Below are 26,662 nucleotides of genomic sequence, written 5' to 3' on the forward strand. Positions count from 1 at the left end.
ACCGTTTTCCTTTAACTGATCAAAACCTGTCCATTCAAGCCTGCCCTGGTTAACCCCCTTGGACTGCACTGATCTCACGCCTCTGACCTCACTTCCTGTCCACACCACTTCCTCGGGGACTTATCCTGTACCTTTGCATTGCTAGCTAATGCTCCAGGTCAAGAATGGCAGTCACCTCAAAGCCTTCTGGACCGCCTGAGTACATAGAGCATCTTCCTTCGTTTCAGCAGGAAAAGTCTAGTGACTTCGGTGGTGACTAATTGCGATTGGCTCACTTCCTTATATACAAATAAGAAATGATCAGAAAGGGCCAAAATTCTCCTGTGATATATTCACTCCTGGTTCAATTATTGAAAAATTACTGCCTTCTGGGCAAGAATGATCAACAGATGCTAAAGTTCAAAAGTATAACATGAAAGAGGATGTTGGTAGTCACAAAGTACCGTCCCAGATGTTATGACTAATTACAAAGGGGGGAAAGCATACTTGCAATGGAGAACCTGGAAAGATGCCACTTTAACGGGGTAACCTAAGTAAACATCACTGGTAATGAGGCATGTCAACATCACGTACCTCCCACATGACACTGAGACGGACCAGCACTTCACTGGGATTCCTGACAAATACATACACCCTCAATCTAATCATGAGAAAATACCAAAAAACCCAAGTTGAGGAACATTCTCAGTATTCTTCAAAAGTATGAAAGTCATGAAAGAGAGAAAAAGGAAAAAAAAAAGACTGAAGACCAGAATTCATCAGACTAAGGAAATACGACAACTCTATGCCACGTGGGCTCCCGGAGCAGAAAAAGGATGTTACAGGAACACGTGGCACTTTTTAATAATGTCTGTAGATGAGTTAATAATATTAGGCCCATGTTAACATCCTAGTTTTGATATTCATACTGTGCTTACCTAAGATGTTCACACGAGTGGAAATCTGGATTTTTTTGCAACTTTTCTATAAGTCTGAGATTATTCCAAGACAAAAAGTTTTAAAAAATTAAAATAAATGAAGTTTAAATATACTGCATTCTGTTTGTTTCCTTCATGGCCCTTGGCATGGGTTTTAATGACATATAATTTTGTTTATTTGCTTGTTTACTGTCTTCCTCCTTGGAGAGTGTGAACTTGATGAGGGATGAGAGCGTGTGTGACTTTTTCAAAAGAAAGAAGGAAAAAAGAAAAGCAAACCAAAGGTGGGCGACACCTAATAGGTGATCACAAAATATCTGTTCCATCAGTGACAGCTAGATTCGAGCCTGAGGGCTCACCCACCGCACAGTCAACTGGATTTTCTGCCTCCGACCCCTTCTGATCTTGTTTCTGCCAGTGCTGAAATGAAGGAAGATGGTGTATGTGCTCAGGGGATCTAGAAGGCTTTGGGGTGTCGGACATTCTCAACCTGGAGCATTAACTAGCAATGCAAGGTACAGAGTAAGTCCCCAAGGAAGTGGCGTAGAACAGGAAGTGACGTCAGAGAAAGGACATCCATGGGGGAGACTGAGCTGACCAGGAAGTGATGCTTTCTGGTGCCTCCTTGATCCCATGGATGAGAAAGTCATCGTCAGCCAGTTTTCCCAAAGCCTGGTCCTGGGTTTGCAGATGGTCCTGATGTTGCACAGACGTGGCTTAAATAACAGGGAGTCACTGAGTGAGACTCCTACAGGAGCTGTGATGATTTCCAGGGGAAAGTCTCCGTGGCCCTCACCTCTCAGCAGCACATACTCAACTCCCTTTCAAACAGAGAGCAGACCTCAGTTTCATGGCTTCCACAGGTGATGGTACCTACTTAGAACTTAGTAGTGGGTTTTTGGGGGTTTTTTTGCTGTTGTTATTATTGTAATTTATCTTTGTAATACCCTTTCATGTGAACAAGTAATACCGGTTTCTATTTATGGTGGCAGATGTGAGGTGTCCTTTTAAATGTATTTATATAAGTTTTTTAAGTGATTTAAAGAAAAAGAGCAAATAAAAATTGCATGCAGAAGGCACATGGATATGACTTAAATTATGATGGTAGGATATGGTGGTATCTGATATGACAAAAAAGAAAAAAAATCCCAAAGGTGCTGTGTGAATTACCAAAGTTTATGATGCACTGGCACTGCCCATCATTTGATTAGAAATGATGAATCCATTCTCACATTGTAGCCAAGAGGAAACTTTTGCTAGACTTGGATCCTCAAGTGTCGCTACCTTCAATATTTATGAAACCCTTACTTATTTACTTCATAAATTCATAGTCTTGACAATTCATACCCTTCATCCAGCAATGGTGCCTTGCAATACTTCCAAATTCATTCATTCATCCAACACATATTTCTTTTTTTTTCACATCTTTACTGGAGTATAATTGCTTTACAATGGTGTGTTAGTTTCTGCTTTATGACAAACTGAATCAGTTATACATATACATATATCCCCATATCGCATCCCTCTTGTGTCTCCCTCCCTCCCACCCTCCCTATCCCACCTCTCTAGGTGGTCACAAAGCACCGAGCTGATCTCCCTGTGCTCTGCGGCAGCTTCCCACTAGCTATCTATTTTACATTTGGTAGTGTATATATGTCCATGCCACTCTCTTACTTCGTCCCAGCTTGCCCTTCCCCCTCCCAGTGTCCTCAAGTCCATTCTCTAGTAGGTCTGCGTCTTTATTCCCGTCTTACCCCTAGGTTCTTCATGACCATTTTTCCTTTTCTTTTCCTTTTTTTTAGATTCCATATATATGTATTAGCATACGGTATTTGTTTTTCTCTTTCTGACTTACTTCACTCTGTATGACAGACTCTAGGTCCATCCACCTCACTACAAATAACCCAATTTCATTTCTTTCTATGGCTGAGTAATATTCCATTGTATATATGGGCCACATCTTCTTTATCCATTCACCTGTTGATGGACACTTAGATTGCTTCTTCCATGTCCTGGCTATTGTAAACAGAGCTACAATGAACATTTTGGTACCTGACTCTTTTTGAATTATGGTTTTCTCAAGGTATATGCCCAGTAGTGGGATTGCTGGGTCGTATGGTAGTTCTATTTTTCGTTCTTTAAGGAACCTCCATACTGTCCTCCATAGTAGCTGTAACAATTTACATTCCCACCAACAGTGCAAGAGTGTTCCCTTTTCTACACACCCACTCCAGCATTTATTGTTTGTAGATTTTTTGATGATGGCCATTCTGATCGGTGTGAGATGATACCTCATTGTAGTTTTGATTTGCATTTCTCTAATGATTAATGATGTTGAGCATTCTTTCATGTGCTTGTTGGCAATCTATATCTTCTTTGGAGAAATGTCTATTTAGATCTTCTGCCTATGTTTGGATTTGGGTTGTTTGTTTTTTTGACATTGAGCTGCATGAACTGCTTGTAAATTTTGGAGATTAATCCTTTGTCGGTTGCTTCATTTGCAAATATTTTCTCCCATTCTGAGGGTTGTCTTTTCGTCTTGTTTATGGTTCCCTTTGCTGTGCAAAAGCTTTTAAGTTTCATTAGGTCCCATTTGTTTTTGTTTTTATTTCCATTTCTCTAGGAGGTGGGTCCAAAAGGATCTTGCTGTGATTTATGTCATAGAGTGTTCTGCCTATGTTTTCCTCTAAGAGTTTGATAGTGTCTGGCCTTACATTTAGGTCTTTAATCCATTTTGAGTTTATTTTTGCATATGGTGTTAGGGAGTGTTCTAATTTCATTCTTTTACATGTAGCTGTCCAGTTTTCCCAGCACCACTTATTGAAGAGGCTGTCTTTTCTCCATTGTATATTCTTGCCTCCTTTATCAAAGATAAGATGACCATATGTGCGTGGGTTTATCTCTGGGCTTTCTATCCTGTTCCACTGATCTATATTTCTGTTTCTGTGCCAGTACCATACCGTCTTGATTACTGTAGCTTTTATAGTCTGAAGTCCCGGAGCCCGATTCCTCCAGCTCCATTTTTCTTTCTCAAGATTGCTTTGGTTATTCGGGGTCTTTTGTGTTTCCATACAAATTGTGAAATTTTTTGTTCCAGTTCTGTGAAAAATGCCAGTGGTAGTTTGATAGGGATTGCATTGAATCTGTAGATTGCTTTGGGTAGTAGAGTCATTTTCACAATGTTGATGTTTCCAATCCAAGAACATGGTATATCTCTCCATCTTTTTGTATCATCTTTAATTTCTTTCATCAGTGTCTTACAGTTTTCTGCATACAGGTCTTCTGTCTCCTTAGGTAGGTTTATTCCTAGGTATTTTATTATTTTTGTTGCAGTGGTAAATGGGAGTGTTTCCTTAGTTTCTCTTCCATATTTTTCATCATTAGTGTATAGGAATACAAGAGATTTCTGTGCATTAATTTTGTATCCTGCTACTTTACCAAATTCATTGATTAGCTCTAGTAGTTTTCTGGTAGCATCTTTAGGATTCTCTATGTATAGTACCATGTCACCTGCAAACAGTGACAGCTTTACTTCTTATTTTCCGATTTGGATTCCTTTTATTTCTTTTTCTTCTCTGATTGCTGTGGCTAAAACTTCCAAAACTATGTTGAATAATAATGGTGAGAGTGGGCAATCTTGTCTTGTTCCTGATCTTAGTGGAAATGGTTTCAGTTTTTCACCATTGAGGACGATGTTGGCTGTGGGTTTGTCACATATGGCCTTTACTATGTTGAGATAAGTTCCCTCTATGCCTACTTTCTGGAGGGGTTTTATCATAAATGGGTGTTCCAACACATATTTCTTGAGCACTTACTGTGTGTCAGACACTGCTCTGGATCCCTAGGACACATCAAAGAACAAATGAGGCAAAAGTCCCCACCCTCACGGACCTCACATTCTAGCAGGAAGAGGTGGGCCATAAACACTGATACAGTATGTCATTAACATAAATGATAAAGTATGTCCAAAAAATCAGAGCAGTGCAGCGGGCTGTGGGGTAGGGTCAGATCATGCCAGGCCTGTGGGCCCATATGAGGACTTTGGCTTTCGGTTAAGACCTCAGAGGGCAAAGATAGAGGCTGGGAGACCTGTCAGGAGGCTCCTGTAGGCATCCAGCCAAGAGGGGACCCTGGCTTGACCTGGGTCATAGCAACGGCAGTTGTTCGATCCTGGATACTTTACAGGAGGAGCCCCAGGATCTGAGGACTGTTCAGATGGAGGGGGATGTATAAAAAAATGGCAAAAGTCAGTCCGGTGATTAGATGTTTGGCCTGAGCAACCAGAAGGATTGGGTGACAACAGATGAAATGGGAGAATCTGGCTGAGCACAAAGCTGATGCTTCCTAAATAGCCACTTAGAGCATAAACTGCCCCCATTTAGAGATGGGGGAACCGTGGCACAGAGAGGTTAAGTAACCTGCCTAAAGTCACCCAGCTGGTATGTGGTAGAGCCAGGATTTGAACCCAGGATGTCTGGCCGCAGGGTCTACAATCTTAACCACTGGGCTCCACAGCCTAACAGGATGAGAGGTCAGCCCAGGAGGGTCTCTATGTGAGCTGAGAAAGAGCTATTTTCATAAATCAGGGATAAAGTTTCTCAGGATCACTCTCAGCCTTGGAGACATTACAGATGGAGTGGGGAAATTTTCATAACATGTCAAACTTTCTTGGTTTGAAAGACTTACCCCGAATCCAGCCTAGCATTGCCCTGCCAGCAGCCCCCAACCCCTCCAAAGCACACTTTTTAACCCTTTGCTAAAAGGCTTTTCAATATAGGATCAGTTTTAGATACTAGCGTTTAACAGAATCTATTTGTGTTAAAGAATAACCAATCCAACTTTTGTTTAAACTGGCCCCAGTACAATATGCAGTCAGAAATAGCAACATGACACATGAAAACTGCACACATCTGTCCCTTGTCCATACATCTTCCGCTCTAAAATTAGATCTCAGCGAATCTTGTGCACGTTCACGCTTTGATCCGGGGTCTCATCTGAGCTGGAATGAAATATGTCACATTTCATTCATAAAAGACATGATTAAAACAGACAATCAGTTATGTTGGGGAATAATACGTTCCCCTAGGCCCAAAAACTGTTTTATTTTGAGAGCCTGAATACACAAAAAGACAACAGCCAGACCATATATGACAATAAAAATCTGACCCACAACCTTGCAGCAACCAAGCCAAAAAGCCAAACCACAGCCTCGGCAACAATCAGCCCAGAAAGGTCTGAAGTTGGTCCATGACTGCCAGCTGCCCTTTTTACAGCCTCTGCTTCCAATCCAAGATCAACCAGAAAAAAGCCAAATATGCTCCCCAGATCCGTCACATAAGATGCTCACTGCTAGGGAGCCTACCTGCAGCTTCCCCACGGCAACAATCGGAGCAGACCTGAGCCTCCCTGTTTCCATGGAAAACATCCCCCCTTCCCCGTCTGCCCTTGAGTCTCTGCCACACGCCAGTGATGGCGACTGACCCCCTTGCCATACAGCAAGCTCTGGATAAATAGGCTCTGTGTGTCCTCATTTGGGTGATCTTCGTTTATTGCCATAATTTCAGTGCAGTCTTCTCTGGCCATAAAGTACAGCGTAAGAAATAATAGTCATCTATACTCAGTATCTTGTAATAACCTATAACAGAAAAGAATCTGAAAAAGAATATATACATATATATATGCATGTATGTATGTGTAAATGAATCACTTTGCTGTACACCTGAAATTAACACAACATTGTAAATTAACTACACTCCAGTAAAAGAAATGAGAACTTTATCCTTGTATAAGAATGCAATTGATAGTCATATACTGGTTTTTTAAATCAAATTTATTGTCATATCATTTACATGTGAATAAAGTTTCTGTAAGCAAACAAATAAAAAGAAATGAAAGTCCTATCTAGGAAGGCATAAAGACAAGAAACTCTAGATGCTGACCCAAAAAGATTCGAGAGGTAAAGCTCAGTCCCCACCTACACAAGCAGAACAGCCAAAAAGAGTGTTTTTAAAAGGGAGTTCTCAACTCCTGCATGCAGACCCACACCCCAGTCCCACTGCTTCCCCACTGCACAACTTCAGGCAGGTAACCCCTAACCTCTCTGAGTCTCAGTTTCCACATTCATAAAATGGGCATGAATACTTTGTACAATGCCCATGATAATACAATGAGAGATACAACTTGAGCCTGGCACAGTATACATAATTATTAAAAAGCATGAATTAATAGTATCGATTGCATATATGTGGAGGAAACCATAATTCAAAAAGATACATGCACCCCAATGTTCATTGCAGCACTATTTACAATAGCCAGGACATGGAAGGCGAATGGATGAAGAAGGTGTGGTACATACATACAATGGAATATTACTCAGCCATAAAAAAGAACGAAATAATGCCATTTGCAGCAACACGGATGGACCTAGAGATTATCATACTAAGTGAAGTCAGTCAGAAGAGAAACAAATATCATATCGCTTGTATGTGGAACCTGAAAAAATGGTACAAATGAACTTATTTACAAAACAGAGATAGAGTCACAGATGTAGAAAACAAACTTATGGTTACCAAGGGGGAAAGGGGAGGTGATAAACTGGGAGATTGGGATGGACATATACATACTACTGTATATAAAATATTAATGGGGCTTCCCTGGTGGCTCAGTTGTTCGGAGTCCGCCTGCCAATGCAGGGGACGCGGGTTCGTGCCCCGGTCTGGGAGGATCCCACATGCTGCGGAGCAGCTGGGCCCATGAGCCATGGCCGCTGGGCCTGTGCGTCTGGAGCCTGTGCTCCGCGGCGGTGAGAGGCCCGCGTACCGCAAAAAAAAAAAAAAAAAAAAATTAATGGATAACTAATAAGGACCTACTGTATAGCACAGGGAACTCTTCTCAATACTCTGTAATGGCCTATATGGGAAAAGAATCTAAAAAAGAGTGGATGTATGTATATATATAACTGATTCACTTTGTTGTACAGCAGAAACTAACACAACATTGTAAAACAACTATACTCCAATAAAAAAATGTGTTAAATAGTATCAATTGACACATAATAGTATGAATAACAGCATCAATTATAGTAAATAATAGTATCAATTAACACTTTCTGAACATCTGCAGGGTGACAGGCACCCTTCTGATTGCTTTACATGAAGCAACTAATTCACTAAATAATTCTGGTGATTGATGGAGGGGATGTTTCATTTCCTGTGATGCACCAACTGACCACTTCTGTCTCCCTGACACACAGTGAATGAGTCGGTGATGCCCGCCTTCATAGATTAGAATCTAGCCCCTCTTCTAAGCGTTGCATCCCCCTTTTTTCAACACTATATCAGGAGTTCTTAAATGCTCACAGGAGCCAGATAAGTGAGTGCAATGGGCCAGGTGTGGGACAATAGGGTGTAGTGGGGACTGGGGTGAACTAGGCGATGCATGATCCATCTAAAGGGGAAAGCCACTCCCTAACTACAGCCAACTGTTGCCAAGTTACCAAATCTTCAACACTTTCCAAGTAAATGACACATGAGATCTCCCTATTATTAGAGGTTGGCAATTCTTTTAAATATTTTAAGGGATGCCATATGAGCTTTAAAAAGAAATTAAAAAAAAAACATACATCTGTGGCCTAGATTTGCTGTGACCACCAGTTTGCAAACTCTAGGCTAGACGTCCTTCCTTTGGGACAGTCCCAAGGCCCCACAACTAAAGGCCCTGTGGCTACTATTTCCTGGAGACTGACAATTCACGATATGACCTCTCAAGGGAAAGCCAGTGTTATAGTCCATTTCAGCTCTAAAATTAACTTCTTTGGGAAAGAAAAAACTTGAGGCGTTTCTACTCACCATGAAGATAACACTTCAGGAGCCTCTACACTGTGGATGCTGGATCCTCTTCTGGTCTCAGCAGCCTCTCCCTCCCTAAATTGACCCTCAGCTCTGGCATGACTGAGCCACATGCAGCCTGGGGGTGCGGCAGCTGCCCCCTCCTGTCTTCGAAAGGCAGTGGGCCATGGGGGTGAAAGGCACAGGCTCTAGAGCCAGACCACCGGGATTCACACTCACTGCTCCCTAGCTGTGTGACCTTGGGCAAGCTACTTAACCTCTCTGTGCCTCGGGAAAATGGGGATGGTAGCCGTACTTGCCTCCTGGAGCTGTTTGTTGTCAGAATTCGGTGAGTTAAGGCATGTAAACAACTTAGAATGTGGCCTGGACCATTCTAAGTCCCCAGTGAAAGTTACCCAGTACTGTTTATGACATTCCCCCTGTCCTGAAATGCCTTTCCCAGCCAGGCTCCCAGACTTCCCTGACCACCAGGCCACCCGCTCTCCCTTTCCTCAAACTTCTCACCCAACAACATTCTCTCTACAAGAGGGATGGCAAATAAGTTCAGTCTTAAGTGTCATACCCTCTATCTCACATGAATTGGTAGGGGCTGCCTGGAGTTCTGAGCTCAGTGCAATAGATTAGTAATATCTGCCACAGCATAGGGAGTGCTGAGGTGCTGCAATTGACTGATCACGTCTGCCTTGGGAGAGGGAGGAGCAGGAAAGCAGAAACCATCCCTTGGCCATTCTTGGTCTATAGTGAGCAGCTTGCAATGCCTTGCATTGGAAGAATCTCTGCAGAGCAAGAACTGGGTTTTAGACCATCCCAGCCCCACCAGTGGAGTGACTAGCACAGGGCTGGGTCCACATCAATCTCGGAATCAGTTTTACCACCAAGACTAACTCAAGGGGCTCCGAATAGGAAGCCCGCTTCCTGCGGGCTACTAAACCCACCTGGGATCTGCCAGAGCCTCGGGACCCTGTTGCCAGGCTCTGAACAAGCGCACCTCCAAACAGACGTGATCTGGTACATCGGCCTCCGTCAGAATCAGAAGGACCATACTGGACTCACGATTAATTCTTATTTTTCCTCACCTGCACCCAGCAAAACAAAGCCCCACATGCACTGCAGTTTATATGTCTACCAGCTCGGCGTCTGAGGACCGGGAAACACCACAGCCTAACATTCAGTGGAGACCCCTCATGTGCCAGGCACTATTCTAAGAACTTTATTAACTTGTGTAATCCTCACAACAACCCTGGGAGATAGATCCCATCATTATCCCCATCCTACCAAAGAGGAAGCTGAAGCCCAGAGAGGTTAGGGGACTTGCCCCAGGTCACACAGCCAGTATGTAGCAGAGCTACTGCTGCTTCCTACTGCTACCCAGGAACCTATGTGAGCAAAATAAGCTAAAGACAGGTTTGTCCCCCTAGCGCAGAGAAGTTCCTCACTTTCTGCAATCCTAAAACCAAGTCTTTGTCATATAGACAGAGACAGCTGCTTTGCTTTGACAAAGGATTCTTTACTGATGAAAAGCTGCGAGGTGGGAAACACTGTCTCAGAAAGCTCCTTCATGGATTTAGAAATTGGAATTCATTTACAAGGTGTCCACTTCCGGGCATTATGGGATTCTGCCTGGCACATCAAGGGGGTAGTAAGAGGCTCAGACTATCACGTTGAGAGCCTGAAGGGGACAAACTTGGACCCCACAGCCCGAATTGCTGCTCTCAAAGCAGAAGTTTTCATCCTGGCTTCACACCAGAATTATACTTAAGGGGTGCTTAGAAAACAGGGATGCCCAGGGCCCACCCCCAAGTACTCTGCTTTACAGTGTCTCGCGTGTTGTTTTGATGGGTCTTATTTTATGTTTGTAAGTTTCCTCACGATGCTGGATCCTCAGCAAAGCATCAACAGCCACTTGATAGACTAACAACTCATTGATGATCAAGAGTTGATTTCCATCCCATCCAACCCCGCCCAGCCCCTTACCTAAGAGTGAAGTGGTCAGCCACAGAGCCACTGGCCAGAGAGACCAAAAAGGTGGCGGTGTCCCCTTCCCGGACGAGGTTCAGAGGAACGGAGATAACGACGTTCTCGTCCAGGCTCAGCAGGGACCACCTCAGATCATCTTGGGTCGGGTAGACCACCACACTCCCGATCCTCTCCCGGGCTGGAGGCGCTGGCGGAGGGCTGTCCTGGCCCCAGTGGATGTTGTTCTCCCACTTGCTGTCCTCCTCCAGGGGACACTGGCCGGCCTGGTCGGCCGGGTACAGCGTGAAGAAGAGCTCCATGGCCGTGCCGCCCAGCAGGGCTGGGATCTCCTCCTCGGGCTCCAGGTCCAGCCCAGAGCTGAACCACTCGGGCAGCACCTCCAGCTCGGCCACACACAGCCCAGGGGTCCCTTGCAGCCGACAGCTGGCCGCCACTTCCCTGGCCTCCGGGAAAGCAAACATCTTGACGCAGGGGAGCTGTTCCGCTGGGTCGCCGTCGGCCCAGCCCCTCCCGGTGATGTAGAACAAGGTCTGCACTTTGGGTCTGTTGGAGTAGATGGAGCTACCGAGGATGTGGGCTTTCAACTTCCAGTTGAAGGGAAACTGGTCCATGTTGCCAAAGGGTGCGGACGTCAGCAGGAGCTCCGGGGGGACCGTCTTCTCGACTGAAAATGGCCCGTAGCTGGCATTGACCATCGGGGGGCTCCTGGCTCGGTAGATAAAGAACGACTCCACCCGGGCCTGCAGACTGCAGTTCCGAGTGACGTCCTGCTTGGCCTCTTTAAGGAAGAAGGACTCTGCGTTAGAGACGTGGAAGCTCGTGGGAAGGTAAGCAGGCAGCGAGGAAAACCTCTGCAGGCTGTCCACGATGGCGCGGCTCTCCGTCACTGCACGAGAAACGGAAGCAGAGGAAGAATGAGAGCCGCGTCCGGAGAGGAAATGAAATTCACGCAGGGCCGCCTCCACCCGTCCACACAACACACCGCCCACTGGCCACGCCCACCCGACTCCTGGGACTCCTCGCGGTGAAAGTCCTGTCATGACATAAAGTGTGTTCCGAAATAACCAGGGCAAGGGCGGGAAGGAGCCCCGTGGACCACTGATCCAATCGTCCTGTGACTGAATGACGCCCCCCCGGAGGGAAAACGTCGCACCCTCTTGCTCTTGCAAAGCCCCGAACTCAGAGGATCGTGGTCATCTCTGTTGTAATCACCCCCCAGAGAGTAGGCTGCACACCTACCAAGCCCACTGTACAACCAGGCATTGGACCATTGTATACGACGTGTTAATGCTTGATTACTTTGATATTTATGCTTCTTCCCACCCCTCCTGGATGGGGTGTCCACGTGGATGTTTAGACATCGCCTAATTCTTTTTGAAAGGAGGGTGAAGCGATGGCTCAGCATTCCCACTTCTAGAAATCTCTCCTTCCGAAACACGAGTGAGAATTCATAAAGATCGGTTTATCTACAAGGATGTCCACTGCAGCATCCTTTTGAATTGCAGACAAACTTATTTTATGTGCTGGAGCCAGAAGCCTGGATTTGAATCCCGGCTCTGCCACTCCCTAACTGAGCAACCTTGGGCAAGTTACTTAACCTCTCTGTGCCTCAAACGTCCTCATATAAAGTGGGATATAAATATAAATGATTGTAAGGATTAACGAGTTAATAAATATGAAGGGCTTAGAACAGTGCTGACACACATAAACGCTCCATCTTTACCTGCTATCATTATTATTATTTACTAGTTTAAACCATTCCAAAGGTTTATTATATTAAGAGGAGACCAGACAAACTATACACTTTTACAATGGGGTAACAGGCAGCTCTGTAAGAAACATGAAGCGGAGCTATATCAGCGTGTTTGAAAAAATGTCCACAATCTGTCATTAAGCATAAAAAATTATAAATGTATCACATACGATCCTATTTGGGTAATTTTTTAAGATTCTATATGTACATATGTAAATGTACATACATTTATGTTTGGTATATCTATAGAATCCAGAAAGGATTTCTGCCTTTTACCACTTATGTTTCTACCTTCTTAAAACTTGTTATGATAATCATGTATTACTTTGTTAATTAAAATACATATAAATATACATAAACATGTATATGTGGACATGCGTATATGTATATGTGTGTGTGTGTTTCTTTCAAGTGGGGAAACACAAAGAGCAGAGACCCAAGAAGCTTCTTCACAGTGAAGACAGCCCACCAGGAACCAGGGTTGGCAAATCAGGCCAAGAACAGACAGGAATTCTTCCTTGCCCTGAAATAAACCTCTGCCCCTGGAGCCTGGCTTCCAACCAGAGGAAGAGGAAATAAACCAGGCAGCAGTGTTTACAATACAGCATCACCAGAGGATAAAAGGCAAATAAATACTCCACTGACTCTGACTCCTGGTAACATTTTTTCTGCAGCCGTTACAAATTCTGTGAAATACAGTTTTCTGTTGACTTAGATAATTTTTGGCCTTTTCAGGGCTGTCCTTGGTGAGCTTTCCTTTCCTAGTGAATGACAAAATGGTAATTAGGAGATTGTGAAACAGATATAACCACGAAGGGGCTGACGCATACTTTCTCCAAGAAGGTGCTCAGAAGGCAAGTTCTCTGTGAAATGCTGCATGATCTCACTTACATGCAGAATCTAAAATAGTCAAATTCGTAGAAGTAGAGAGTAGCATGGTGGCTGCCAGGGGCTGCGGAGAGAGGAAGGAGGGATGTGGGTCAAAGGGTACAAAGTTTCAGTTAAGCAAGATGACCATATTCTGGAGAGCTAACGTACTGGAATGTGACATAGCTAACAACCCTGTATTGTACATTGTAATTTGCTAAGAGAATGGATTTTAAAATAAATCTTCTCAACACGCGCACACACACACACACACACACACACACACACAGAGTGAAAACTAGGTGGAGGTAATGAATATGTTAATTAGCTTGATTATGGTGATCATTTCACAATGTACACATATATCAAAACATCCAATTGTACACCTTAAACATATACACTTTTTACAGGTCAGTGATATCTCAGTAAAGCTGAGGGAGGAGGCACTTCCCTGGTGGTCCAGGGGTTAAGACTCCACGCTCCCAATGCAGGGGGCCGGGGTTCGACCCCTGGTCGGGGAACTAGATCCCACATGCGTGCTGCAACTAAGAGTTCACGTGCTGCAACTAAGGAGGCCACGTCCCGCAACTAAAGGAGCCCGCGTGCCGCAACTAAAGGAGCCCGTCTGCCGCAACTAAGACCCAGTGCAACCAAATAAAATGTGTATGGGGTCGGGGGGAAAGAAAGAAAGAAAGTTCTCAAGTGTCATCAATATGGCCAGTCCTGGTCAGATTAATTACTGGAGGAGACGTGTTATTCATTTCTCCAATTATCTATCTAAATATATTTACTACTCTATCTAAATATATTTACTTACTATATTTCCAGCCCTGGTAGGGATATCACAGGGGCAAGACAGATGTGGTTTATGCCCCCAAGGAGCGGGCAAACTTTGGAGAAAGGCACAGCTAACCTACACAAGGCAGTTACAAAAGTGAACGTTCAGACCCTTCAAAACGCCCATCCCAATAATTCTCCACCTAGGAATTCATGAGAAGGAAATAAGTGATCATCAGAAAGGAGATTAATGTGCAAGCGTCAACACGAGTATGACTTATAACAGCAACACACAGGAAGCAACCTAAAAACTCATCATGAGGGCAATGATTATATAAATGATTAAAGTCTTACTCTGTGTGAGATATTAAGTGGTCATCAAAACCACGATTTCAACAAATATGTAGCACCGTGAGAAAATGCTTACGACATCTTAAGTGAAAGAACAGACGTCAAATCTTGATTTAAGTTATCCCACATCTGTTTAAAATATATTTTCAATACTAGACATTGTATGTATGTAATATATGTACATACATAAATATGCATATGATACATTCACTTTCATAATATAGACCTGGGTTTCCTCCAGATTGCATCCCCATTGATCAGGCAGGATTTGGATCAAAGACGGAGGAGGAAGAGAGATGACTTTGAAGAAGCCTCATCCAAAGGAAAGTTTTAGCTGTTGCCGCCACCAAGGGGCAATTTGTATTTTGACAATGTCAAGCGATGCAGAAACACCATTCCAGATGAAATTTAAATTATTTTTTGGTTGGTTTATTTCCCCTCTCCAAACCAAGAAGTTAAATTCTTGGTGAATTTACCCATAAATTAAATGGAAACGAGGGAAGTCTGTCTTCCACAGCCTGACAATATCCTTCAGCAGAGATGGGTGGGCACACAGCTGACCAGATTTGGGAAGAAAGAGGTTCAAATTTTACCTTCTTATAAAATCTAGGCAAAGCCCAAGGCAAGGTTTAAATTCTGACTTATTTACAGATGCGGAAAAGGAAATTAAAATAAATGCAAAGTTTAATATGCTCTGTTTCCATTGTGGACTTGTTTTATTTTTTCATTATCATTTATATCGATATTTTATACCTCTCAAAAATTGATTTACAAGAAATTTAAAGCTGAGCCTTCTCTCTTCTTTATTATGACCAAAGCCTGCATTTTATCTGAAATGACAGTGTGAAGTTTACAATCCTGTCCCACCATAACTCAAGCAAAATGCAATATAAATTTTGTCTGAGGCTTATATGGAAAGCCATAAACATCAGCTGCCAGATCCTCATTTTGTCCTCAAACCAGATTGCCACAAAATATGACATCCAAATTTAGGAGCATTTTATGAAGACGAGAGACTGTCCTTAGACAGACATCCGGGGTCTGAGAAGCTAACACCCCTACCTTTAGTCCCCTAATGTCATATAGTGGCACCATTCTTCTTCCCACTGACAGGTAGACCGTGTGGCCAGAGTCCCGAATGTGAAACGAGGCCCTATTCAGTCTGCTGATTTCCCAGAGGGCTTTTTACCACCCGACTGAATAAGGTGGGTCCTGAGAGCAGAAAATGAGGACGTTTTGGGCTTCCCTGGTGGCGCAGTGGTTAAGAATCCGCCTGCCAATGCAGGGGACACCAGTTCGAGCCCTTGTCCAGGAAGATCCCACATGCCGCGGAGCGACTAAGCCTGTGCACCACAACTACTGAGCCCACGTGCCACACCTACTGAAGCCCACATGCCTAGAGCCCGTGCTCTGCAACACGAGAAGCCAACGCAATGAGAAGCCCGCGCACCGCAACAAAGAGTAGCCCCTGCTCACCGCAACTAGAGAAAGCCCGCGCACAGCAAAGAAGACCCAGCACAGCCAAAAATAAATAAATAAATAGAAAATGAGGAAGTTGTAGTGAGGCCCAGCTGCAAAGGGCTTCTCATCACTGCCCCCCCTTATGAGCCGAGAAGAAAATCAAGTGCAGGCTCATCAAGAGCACAAGGTGCTCCAGACAGATGCCCTGTGGTTAAAGGATGCTCTGACTGGCAGATGGCTCCGAGGAAGCCCCAAAGAGAACTTCGGGGGGGGAAACTAACAACTTCCCAGAATGACGCAACTCCCAGGGCGCTGGGAATCCCGGCAGGGACTCCGTGACCCAAAGTGCGTGGGTGGACATCACTGCTGTGCTTGGCACGCAAAAAATACTCCTGGGCACATGCCTTGGTCAGGAGTGGAGGGACCTGTAGCTCCAAGATAACGCAGCCCACAGACTCACAAACCTTTCCACTACCGTCGCCAGCCCTACCTGGAAGCTGAGTACCAGTCTTGTGGCTCCTGGTCACCCACCTGAGGGTCAAGGCCTGTGACATGTCTGCAGCTGAGTCTCTTCTCTTTCCCACAGGACAACACAGACGTGCACAGCCAGGAATAGAAGGCTCTCCTTCCAGTGGGCCAGATGGCCAGGTCTTTGGAAACCATCAGCAAGAGAAACTGCTCACTGATCTGTCAAAGGGTGGTCCTGAAGAATAGCTGGTAATTTGCCGCCACCATCTGGGTACCCCCATGTCCATGGTCATGGTGGCCAGGAGCTACAAGGAGGCCCTTGGAAGCATTCATATCCGTTCAGAATGGTGCAGTGGGAGTTGTTTCTGGGATGGAAGAATGAGCTAGGAGTTCATTCACACTTGTGTTTTCCTGTCTATCTCCACCCTGTTTCTGTGTCTTCCTCTGTGAACTTTTGCACTTGCTGAGAAGCTCATCACCCACCTGTGAGCAGAGTAGACTCCTTCCCACTAGGATTTCTCAGCTCAGGAAGGGTTTCTCCAGCCCTGTCCCTGCTCTTCTCTGCATCACAGGAAACTACACTTCCCAAGCTCCTTTGCTCCCTGGCTTCTGGATGCAATGGGATGCTCTGGTAGAAGGTGGAGCATGGGAGGTATTTCTCCCCTTGTCTGCCAGCATTTCCTGGCAGAGACCGTGCCTCTTCTCTGATCCCAGCCCTCTTCACACTCCCCACCATGGATACAGCTCTCCTAGGCAGTAGTTCTAAGATCTACTGGATGGTTCCAGCTTCTGGGTTCTGATCATCCAATTTCCCCGCTTTGTCCCTTCAGTCCAATTGGTAGCAGCTTCCTGCTGTTAGTAATTTCTGGATTACTTTACCATTCATTCCCAGAAGGTGTTTACCATGCCCGACTTGGTTTCACAGATCTTCCATCACCTGAGTAACTAATTCCCTTGATTAAATTCCCTCTGTGGAAATAACTAGAGTGGTTTCTCTTTTCTTGGCTAAAGCCTGACGAATACATCCAGTCACTAATCACACCTTCCTATTATATTTCTTCAAGGCCAGTGTCACCATATGAAATTAGCCTTTTACTTGCTTACTTATTTTCTATCTAGTCTCTCTATTAAAATTCAAGCTCATGAGAGCACAGACTTTGATATCCAGCTTATTGCTGAATCTCCAGTACCTAACAGAAGAAAGTAAACAAATATGTGCTGAGTAAATGTCCATCAACTAAGACTGCCATGGTTTAATGCTTGAGAGAATAAATCTCTCTGTGTTCCTTCTGAGCCTTTCTTTGGCTTCTCCCCAGGGTTGTTAATAGATATCATTAGTATTAACAAATCACTGGTCCATCACAGTATTACTCCATCCATGTCCTCTCAAATATCACATCGCTGTGGTCACTAAGCTGGTTGCTAGGTTTGCCAAGCAAAGAGCTGCACTTCTCACATGGAAGGAAAAAATACCACTTAAAGGAGAAACAGCACTTACAGAGCACTTGTGATGTACCAACACACCTGGGCGTACGTAACTGCTAAGCACACCTGGGCGTACGTAGCTGCTAAGCACACCTGGGCGTACGTAGCTGCTAAGCACACCTGGGCGTACGTAGCTGCTAAGCACACCTGGGCGTACGTAGCTGCTAAGCACACCTGGGCGTACGTAACTGCTAAGCACACCTGGGCGTATGTAACTGCTAAGTCCATTGATTATCACAATGGTTGTGACATGAACAGTTAGTCCCCTTTGGAAAATGGTGAAACTGAGGCACAGAGAAATTAAGCCATTTGAACATGGTCGAAGTTAGGGTTCAAACCAGCTCTGTCCAATTCCAAAGGCTTTCCACTTCTCTGTATGGCTCTAGGGCCAACTGGCCTGGTGGTTCTACCGTGAGGCCAAGGCTATATGCAGGTCAGCTGAAGGAGCTGGAACTCAATGCTCACTATTCCAGGTTCATGGACAAAATCCCTACATACCCAGTGAGGCTTTCATCGCTCTACCGTCACAGGTGACTGTCTCCATCCCAGGTACCAGCCTGGATTCCCAGGTAGAGCAGGAAAATAGATACAGTTGACCCAGTTGATGGCAAAGCAGCCAGAGATCCATACCTTTAAGGTAACAATAAATGTGGAAAAGCACTGCTACCTGTAAACCCCTGCACATGGCCTGGAGCCTCAGGAGGAGTAGCCAATGCAACAAGTCAAACCAAACGCTCTCAGGTTAAGGAGGAGAAGTGCAAGTAGTGAGTTATTCATTAACGACCAGCTGTGGTGGAATTTATTGCACATCCTCATCCAGTTTGCTCCCACCCCCAACTGTATCCCGTCACTGTACCCTGGGGACCAGATTCTTCCACGCCTCTGCATTTGAAACACAAGTCACTGGTCACATAACCAAGAAAAGGCAGCAAATGCTTAACTATTGAATTCAAAAGCCACCCATATAACAGTAAGATGGGAAAAGTCAGATGAGTTTCTGTCTTTCTCAATCAGATAAAATATACCATGGCTGAGAGAGAAGGAGAGACCATACAGACAAGAGGGCATGAAGCCACCAAGGCCAGCTGGTCCTCAGGCTGGAGGGAGGCTCGCCTTTGTCCCAAGATTCTTCTCAAATTTCAAACTGGGGAGCCCTGTGTGGCCAAACATGGGTTGTTCACAAGGACAGGAAACAGATAAAAAGCAGACCAGAAGCAGGGGGGAAACAGGAAGGAGAAAAGCAGACAGGAAGCAGACAGGAAGTGGAGAGGAGAGAGCAGGTCCCTTCTCCCAGCTCCAGCCCTGCAATCTCCTACAGCATCCTCCCCCAACCCCATTAGTAGAGACTCACAAGAAACAACTGGCTAAGAGAAATGTGGTTTTCAGATTCCAGCCGCCAGCATTAAAGACCAGAGAACAGAAAGAAGAGTTTGGAACGAAGAGACGGCAACTTAACAACTGAGATCCCGTTTGTCAGAAGAGAAAATTGCAGCAGAGAGGCATTAAGTCTAGTAAATGATGGTTCCAGGTCAGGATTCCAAAAAGCTGGCTCTATAGTGTACACCCCTAACCAGCGCCCTATAGAGCTTCCCATCGAGCCCACTGGGGAAAGGAAGAACTCTTATTCCTTGATCTCCAGGCTGTCCCATAATTCCTTCTTGGTCCAGAGGGAGACAGGGAGACTCTAGAGAAACACAAAATAAAACCCAGAAAGTGAGAGTTTTTAGAGAAGAAGCCAGGAATCCAGAATTGTGTGTCCCCATCAGAGGCTGCAGAATTGTAGCAGGAACCATGGAGAACTCCTAGGTACTATATTGTAGTTTGTAGAACTATCAGTGGAATAGAGAATATGGGAATAACATCCGGTCGGGAGGAAAAAGATAAGGACTTTGGTTTGGACACATTCGAGTTAAGGTGAAAGGGAGATGATGGGGAGACAGGTGAAAATATGAATGTGGGATTCAGGAGGAGGTGGACACCGACTTCATCTCCACACAAAGGTAAACTCCTTTTAGACACGGTGCCACATCCTAAGATAGGGATTCTGAACTCTGGCTACATAGTAGGTACACATGGTAAAGAACATATGTATTATACCTGGCCCTGCCCACCAGAATTCATTTTAATGGTCTCGGGGAGGGGCCCAATTGTTTCTATGTTCTCTAGATGATTCAGCTGAACAGCAGTGGAAAAAAACACCACGAGAAGTTCAAAGACACTATTGGTACACAGTAGGTACTTTGTGTATACAGGTTTCCCCCGCTATCTGAAAGTAAATCATTCCTGTGAAGTCTTTCGTAAGCCGAAATGGCACAAAGCAAAGAAGCAATTACCTTAGAGCACATCTTGCTAACGGATGCACAAAATAAAGGGAGATAAAGCACAGGTGCTCATACCGTTCAAAGCTATGGCGACTTGATGCTGAGATGCTGAGTGTATGTAGTTCCGGGGAAGGAGCTTGGTGGTGCCACTCTCACCGTCAGGGTGCACGATACCTCTGTAAAGGCTCACTGCACAACCAACACTGAACACTCTTTTCACTTTTCACCTTTTTTTGTAAAAGGGGAAATCCTCTTTAGATTTCTTTCAGGTTAGCGAAAAATGGTACTAATGTAATTCTTTCGTAAAAGCCAAGTGGCATAAAGTGAACTTTCAAAAAGCAGGCGGGTATCGGTACTCAAAAATGAATAGTCACTCATTGTCTTGAGGGCAAGTCTTGGGTCATACACCAGTAAATCCATTAAGGATTAAATATGACTATAAATTACAGTGATAATAAAATATATAGAGAAATAAGGGCAACGAGAGAAGAAGAGAATCATCATCACAGTCATCATTTATTTACAATCCTTATGATGTACCAAGCACTAGTCTAAGGATTTCATGGGTATTAACTCTTTTAATCTTCACAATTTTGGGATTATGAGGATTTGATTATCAGCCCCACTCACAGATGGGGAAACTGAGGCACAGGGCAGTTAAGTGACTTGCCTAAGATCCCAGAACTAGTAAGTGGCAGAGGGGAAACTGGATCCAAATTGTCAAGCTCCAGGCAGAGTTGACACCCTTAGCCACTATGTTCTGCTGCCAGAGGAAAGCTTAGCAAGCAAAGTCTACATTGTGAGAGCTTCGGCAATGATTAAAGGGACTGCAAATGTGCCTCTGAATTGTCCAGCTCCCAAAGCACGAGATGAGGTCACCAGTTGGACCCCATTCATAAGATGAAAGCAAGAAGCAAAGCTTTTCCTGGCTCCGAGAGAAATTCCTCCGGTGGTGGTGCCCCGAGGGACACAGTGGCATCCCTACAACACAGTGAATTTATTAGCAGGTTCCCTAATGTCCGCACAAGGCGGGATGCGACCGTCAGGCAAAGGCAATTATGCAGAGGACAAAGGATTGTGAGGCAAGACAGCTGACAGCTCTTGGAAGGTCTGGCTTGATGGAAAAATAAAATCCAGAACAAGATCCTAGAGGAGAATTTGACCCTTCAGACTCTCCTCCATGAACATGCTTTCTTACCAAACCAGCTAAGGTCTTAGAAAGTGGTAAGTAGCAGAGGTCTTGAGACTATATTCTCTGGCAAGATCTGGAGGCACAAATGTTCTACATAGACCATCCAAGGCCAGTGTACAAGACTTAAAACATAAGGAAGAGTATTAATCTTCTCTTCATGACGTCCACCACTTCTCTTATGCCACAAAGGTCCTTCCCAATGTCCCAGGATCAAATATATACTCACCTATACTCTCAACTGGGTTTCTATGGGTGGGTATATGTATATTCATGGGTGTGACTACATTTTTGCATTTTATCCTTTTTTATCAAGGTATTTTGGCCATTAGAAGTTGTATATATAAAATAGATCAACAACAAGGTCCCACTCTATAACACAGGGAACTATATTCAATATCCTGTAATAAACCATAATGGAAAAGAATATGAAAAAGGATATATCTATCTATCTATCTATCTATCTATCTATCTATATATCTGAATCACTTTGTTGTACACCAAAAACTAACACAACACTGTAAATCAACTATACTTCAACTTTTAAAAAGGAAAAAATGGGGCTTCCCTGGTGGCGCAGTGGTTGAGAGTCCACCTGCCGATGCAGGGGACACAGGTTTCTGCCCCCGTCCTGGAGGATCCCACATGCCGCAGAGCGGCTGGGCCCGTGAGCCATGGTCGCTGAGCCTGCGCGTCCGGAGCCTGTGCTCCGCAACGGGAGAGGCCACAACGGTGAGAGGCCTGTGCACCGAAAAAAAAAAAAAAAAAGAAAAAAAAAAAAAAGAGGTAATTAAGTTAAAATGGGGTCGTTAGGGTGGGCCCTAATCTGTTATGACGGGTCCTTATAAGAAGAGATTAGGACACAGACACACACAGAGGGATTACCACGTGAGGACACAAGGAGAAGACGGCTGTCTACAAGCCAAGGGGAGAGGCCTCAGGAGAAACCAGCCCTGCCAGCACCTTGACCTTGGACTCCAGCCTCCAGAACCATGAGAATAAATTTCAGCTGTTTAAGTCACCCAATCTGCAGTACTTTGTTATGGGAGCCCTATAATTGAGAGATTACTCTACTTTATCAAAATTCTATCAGTTCATCTTGCCTATTGTTTTCTTTTTTGTCTTCAGGATCACTTTAGATTCACTCTGTCAAGTTGCCCCAAACCCAGTCAGACCCTTACCCGAAGATGAAGGTCTGCATATGGGGGTTATGGATGCCTTGCCACTGTCTGCCGTATTTTTCTTCATTATCCCTTTTTTTTTTTTTTGGCTGCGTTGGGTCTTCACTGCTATGCGCGGGCTTTCTCTAGTTGCGGCAAGCGGGGGCTACTCTTTACTGAGGGGCGTGGGCTTCTCATTGCGGTGGCTTCTCTTGTTGCGGAGCACGGGCTCTAGGCACGCGGGCTTCAGTAGTTGCGGCACGCGGGCCCTAGAATGCGTGGGCTTCAGTAGTTGTGGCTCGCGGGCTCTAGAACACAGGCTCAGTGGTTGTGGTGCACAGGCTTAGCTGCTCCGTGGCATGTGGGATCTTCCTGGACCAAGGATCAAACCTGTGTCCCCTGCATTGGCAGGTGGATTCTCAACCACTGCACCACCAGGGAAGTCCATTCTGCCACATTTTTCTATGTGTTTTCAAGTTTTCTAGAATGAACATGTCTTCTTGCTTATTAAATCTAAGAGAAATACTGATATTTTTTCCCTTAAAAAGAAAGATATGGAACTTGATTTTGAGTAACAAACTGAACACACTCATTTCCTTGCATCTCTACAGAAACCCCAGAGAAATAAAAGCATAAAAGTACAGAAAGGAATAAACTTATGAACAAGAGAAATGGAGGAGGGCCATCTGAAGATAAAATATTTCAACAAATTTATGGAAGATAGTAAGTGGATGAAAGCGCATCGATGGGCAAGACAACAGAGGAAAGCTTGAGCTGGAACTACTCTGCCCACTGGAAGCCCCAAGGGGCTCTCGACTCCATGTTGGCCCACAGAGTAAGGACAAGAGTAGAAAGTGGTTTTACTCCCTGAAAACCAAGGGAGTAACTGAGTTCTGCAGATGGGACACCCTGTCCAGGCAGCCCTCCTCCCAAAGTCCCCACCCACAGTAAAAGGCAGAATACTTGGTCTTTACCTCCAATCAAAACTCAGCTCTTCTCTAAGGAAACTGAATTAACCCTTGATGGGAATGTCAGGTGTAAAAGTGTGGGTGCTGGGACTCCCATCCTGAGCGGGGATGGAGGTGAAACAGCCACCGTGCAACCATGAACACTGAAGGTGCACACCGAGAAAGTAACGCCGGAAGTCAGAAGGGACAAACCACAACACGAGATTAAAGAACCAATGGGGGCTTCCCCGGTGGCGCAGTGGTTGAGAGTCTGCCTGCCGATGCAGGGGACACGGGTTCGTGCCCCGGTCTGGGAAGATCCCACATGCTGCGTAGCAACTGGGCCCGTGAGCCATGGCCACTGAGCCTGCGCGTCCGGAGCCTGTGCTCTGCAACAAGAGAGGCCGTGATAGTGAGAGGCCCGTGCACCGCGATGAAGAGTGGCCCCCGCTTGCCACAACTAGAGAAAGCCCTCGCACAGAAACGAAGACCCAACACAGCCATAAATAAATAAATAAATAAAGCAAAACTGTCAACAAGTAAAAAGAAATAAACACTATAAAAAAATAAAATAAAATAAAATAAAAGAACCAATGGAATAACATCAGCTGCCACTTGCCTAAGCCTAACCCAACATGACTGGGGTCCTTGTAAGAAACGGCGATTAGGACATAGATACACACAGAGGGATGATCATTTGAAGACACAGAAGGAAGATGGCCATTTACAAGCTATGATGGCCAGGGGTTTCTGTGACTTACAGCCGAATACAGTGTTAACCGATAAGAAAGGAAAGTAAGGAGGAGTGTAAATCAGCTAAATTCTCATCTTTTATAGAGAGAGCGCTGCTGTTTAAATTTGTTAAACGCAAGGAGTAGAGGTATAGGGGATGGTATGTAGAATGATAAAAATAATCGCCACTCACAGAACTAAAAGCAGAAATGTCTGGACCTGGCTGACTTCAGGGAGAGAGATCAAAGCTACAGAGGGATGGAAGACGATTGCCTTTCTTTGAAAGTTATCCTGAGCCATTTTATTTTCCCCATATGCATGCATGAGTCTGAGGATGAGTAGGCTTTGTCTGCATGAACCCAAAACTAGCCAAGCAGGGGAGGACAGCGCTGAACAGACGCTGGAAATTTGAGTGTGGGGTAAAGGGAGAGTGGTCTTAATCTTGACCACAAGGCATCGGGTCTATGGGAGAGATGGTTACCTGTCAAAAAAGACAGCACCAGAAACTTTCCATCCATTGTATCTCATATGGCCGCTCAGCCAGGGACCATCCGGCCTCTCCTGCATTCCAGCGTGGCCATGTGACTAGTTCTGACCAATGAAATAAGAGCCTGTCTTGCGTATCACTTTGAAGTCAAAATTCGTATCTTTTTACCTTCCACCAGTAAGAAGCAGGCGACTCTGAGGCCCCAGGCCATGGCAGAGCCATAGGATGGGAGGAGCCTGGACCCCTGAGTCTCCACCTGGGGGAGAGCCACCTGCCAAATATGGCACCCACATGAGATGGGAGCAAGAAAGAATTTTATGATGTATTGAGCCACTGCTGGGGTTTCTTTATTACAGCAGCTAGTGATACCAAACTAATACAACACTGTATAGGCTAACAATTTGGACGGCTTTGATCCTGCGCCTACTAAAAAGCTGGAACAAATTTCATATGTCTTCCTTAAGGTAAGCTGTGCTTTCATTAGCAAGGAGATACAGGCACTCGGAGAAACAAAGTGAAGCGCTCTTAAGCCAACATGAGAGGCTTCCATGGGGCACCAGATGTAAAAAGAGCATTATTAAACGGATTATATAGATCTTAGTGACAGCAATTTTGACCTCCTATTAAGGCACCATCAGCTGTTGAACAGTGGGAAATGTTGATGAGCTTGTTCTAATTTGCATTTATATTTATTCTAAATTGGACCCCATAGAGATTGTTTAAGTAAGAGAGGGAAATTCACTAAGCAACCTGACAGCTCTGCCATTGCCAGATATAGGGAGGTCGCTGAGGCTTACAAGAGGCAAAGGACACCTGGGCTGGCGTCCCACGTCTGCCATCAGCTCAATTTATGCAACAAGTCACTTCATCCCCCTGGGATTCACTTTCCCTCTGTGTCAAAAACGGTGTCACTTCCTGCCACCCATCAGGGACATACCATGAGGGAACCCAATAACGCGACTTGTGATTGTGTGACTGCATTAGTAGGAATGTCATACGTGGAGTGTCTTTGCTTTAGATTTCCCACTAGTTCAGACTAGCCTTCCCATCCTCCGGCCATTGTTGATATCAAAAATGATTCTTTCAATTCACTGAAAATCCGCACTATGCAAGTCTAAACAAAACTGGAACTTAACGGCAGTCACAGCTGGAGAGAGAGGTTAGCTTCAGGTCTGGCTGGATGCAGCGTTTAAACAATGTCATCCACATGCATCTTCACAGATCTCCTTCAATGGGTGAATGGATAAACAAACAAATGGTGGTACAGCCACTGAATGGAAAACAACTTAGCAATAAAGCAAACGATGGATATACATACAACATGGATAAATCTCAAACACATTTTGTTGCCTAAAATAAGGCAACCTGTAAAGCTACCTACTGTATGATTCCATTTTTGTGACATTCTAGAAAAATCAAAACTGGAGGGATGGGAGAACAGAGCAGTGATTGCCAGGGATCAGGGCTAGGATTTAACTTTAAGAATTTAAAACAAAGAATTAGGGATGGGATGACGTATCCTGATTGTTGCACGGATTACACGACTCTATGCATTTGTCAAAAAGTCAGAGTGCTATATGCCAAAAAGAGTGAAGTCTACTGAAAGTAAAATTTTTAAAAAATTTTTCTAAAGATGCATTTTCATCTATCACTCTGCTCTCTTCCATTCTCAAGCTCCGTGTTTCAGTAAGATTAGCCTCGCCAAGTCTCATATTTTCCTTCCTTCAAAATCCAACAAGAAGCAGTATGTGTCTCTCTCCTGAAGTTTCAGGGGGAAAAAAAAAAAATCTCAGGGCATCTTCTTGTCTCTGATTGGTCACTTGTCCATTCCTGAACCAATCACTATGGAGGGGCGGAGAGGGGGGGGGAGCAGCCTGTTCTGATTGGCTCATCCAATGTCATGTGTCTCTTCCCAGGAGCCTG

The 26,662-nt window shown here is 44.7% G+C and overlaps 1 protein-coding gene across 1 annotated transcript in view; it reads right to left on the reverse strand.

The window, feature by feature from the left end:
- Positions 1-26,662, reverse strand: part of LOC308627091 (transmembrane protein 132B) — a gene marked incomplete at its 5' end in the record, with an annotated part of 374,488 nt that overhangs the window by 209,922 nt on the left and 137,904 nt on the right. The window contains one exon of the mRNA XM_081252803.1: positions 10,739-11,627. Within this exon, the coding sequence (XP_081108929.1) occupies positions 10,739-11,627 (889 nt within the window). The remainder of the gene's footprint in view (positions 1-10,738; positions 11,628-26,662) is intronic.

The sequence above is a fragment of the Mesoplodon bidens genome (assembly GCF_964165515.1).
Source record: "Mesoplodon bidens genome assembly, chromosome: 13".
Lineage (NCBI taxonomy): Eukaryota > Metazoa > Chordata > Mammalia > Artiodactyla > Ziphiidae > Mesoplodon > Mesoplodon bidens.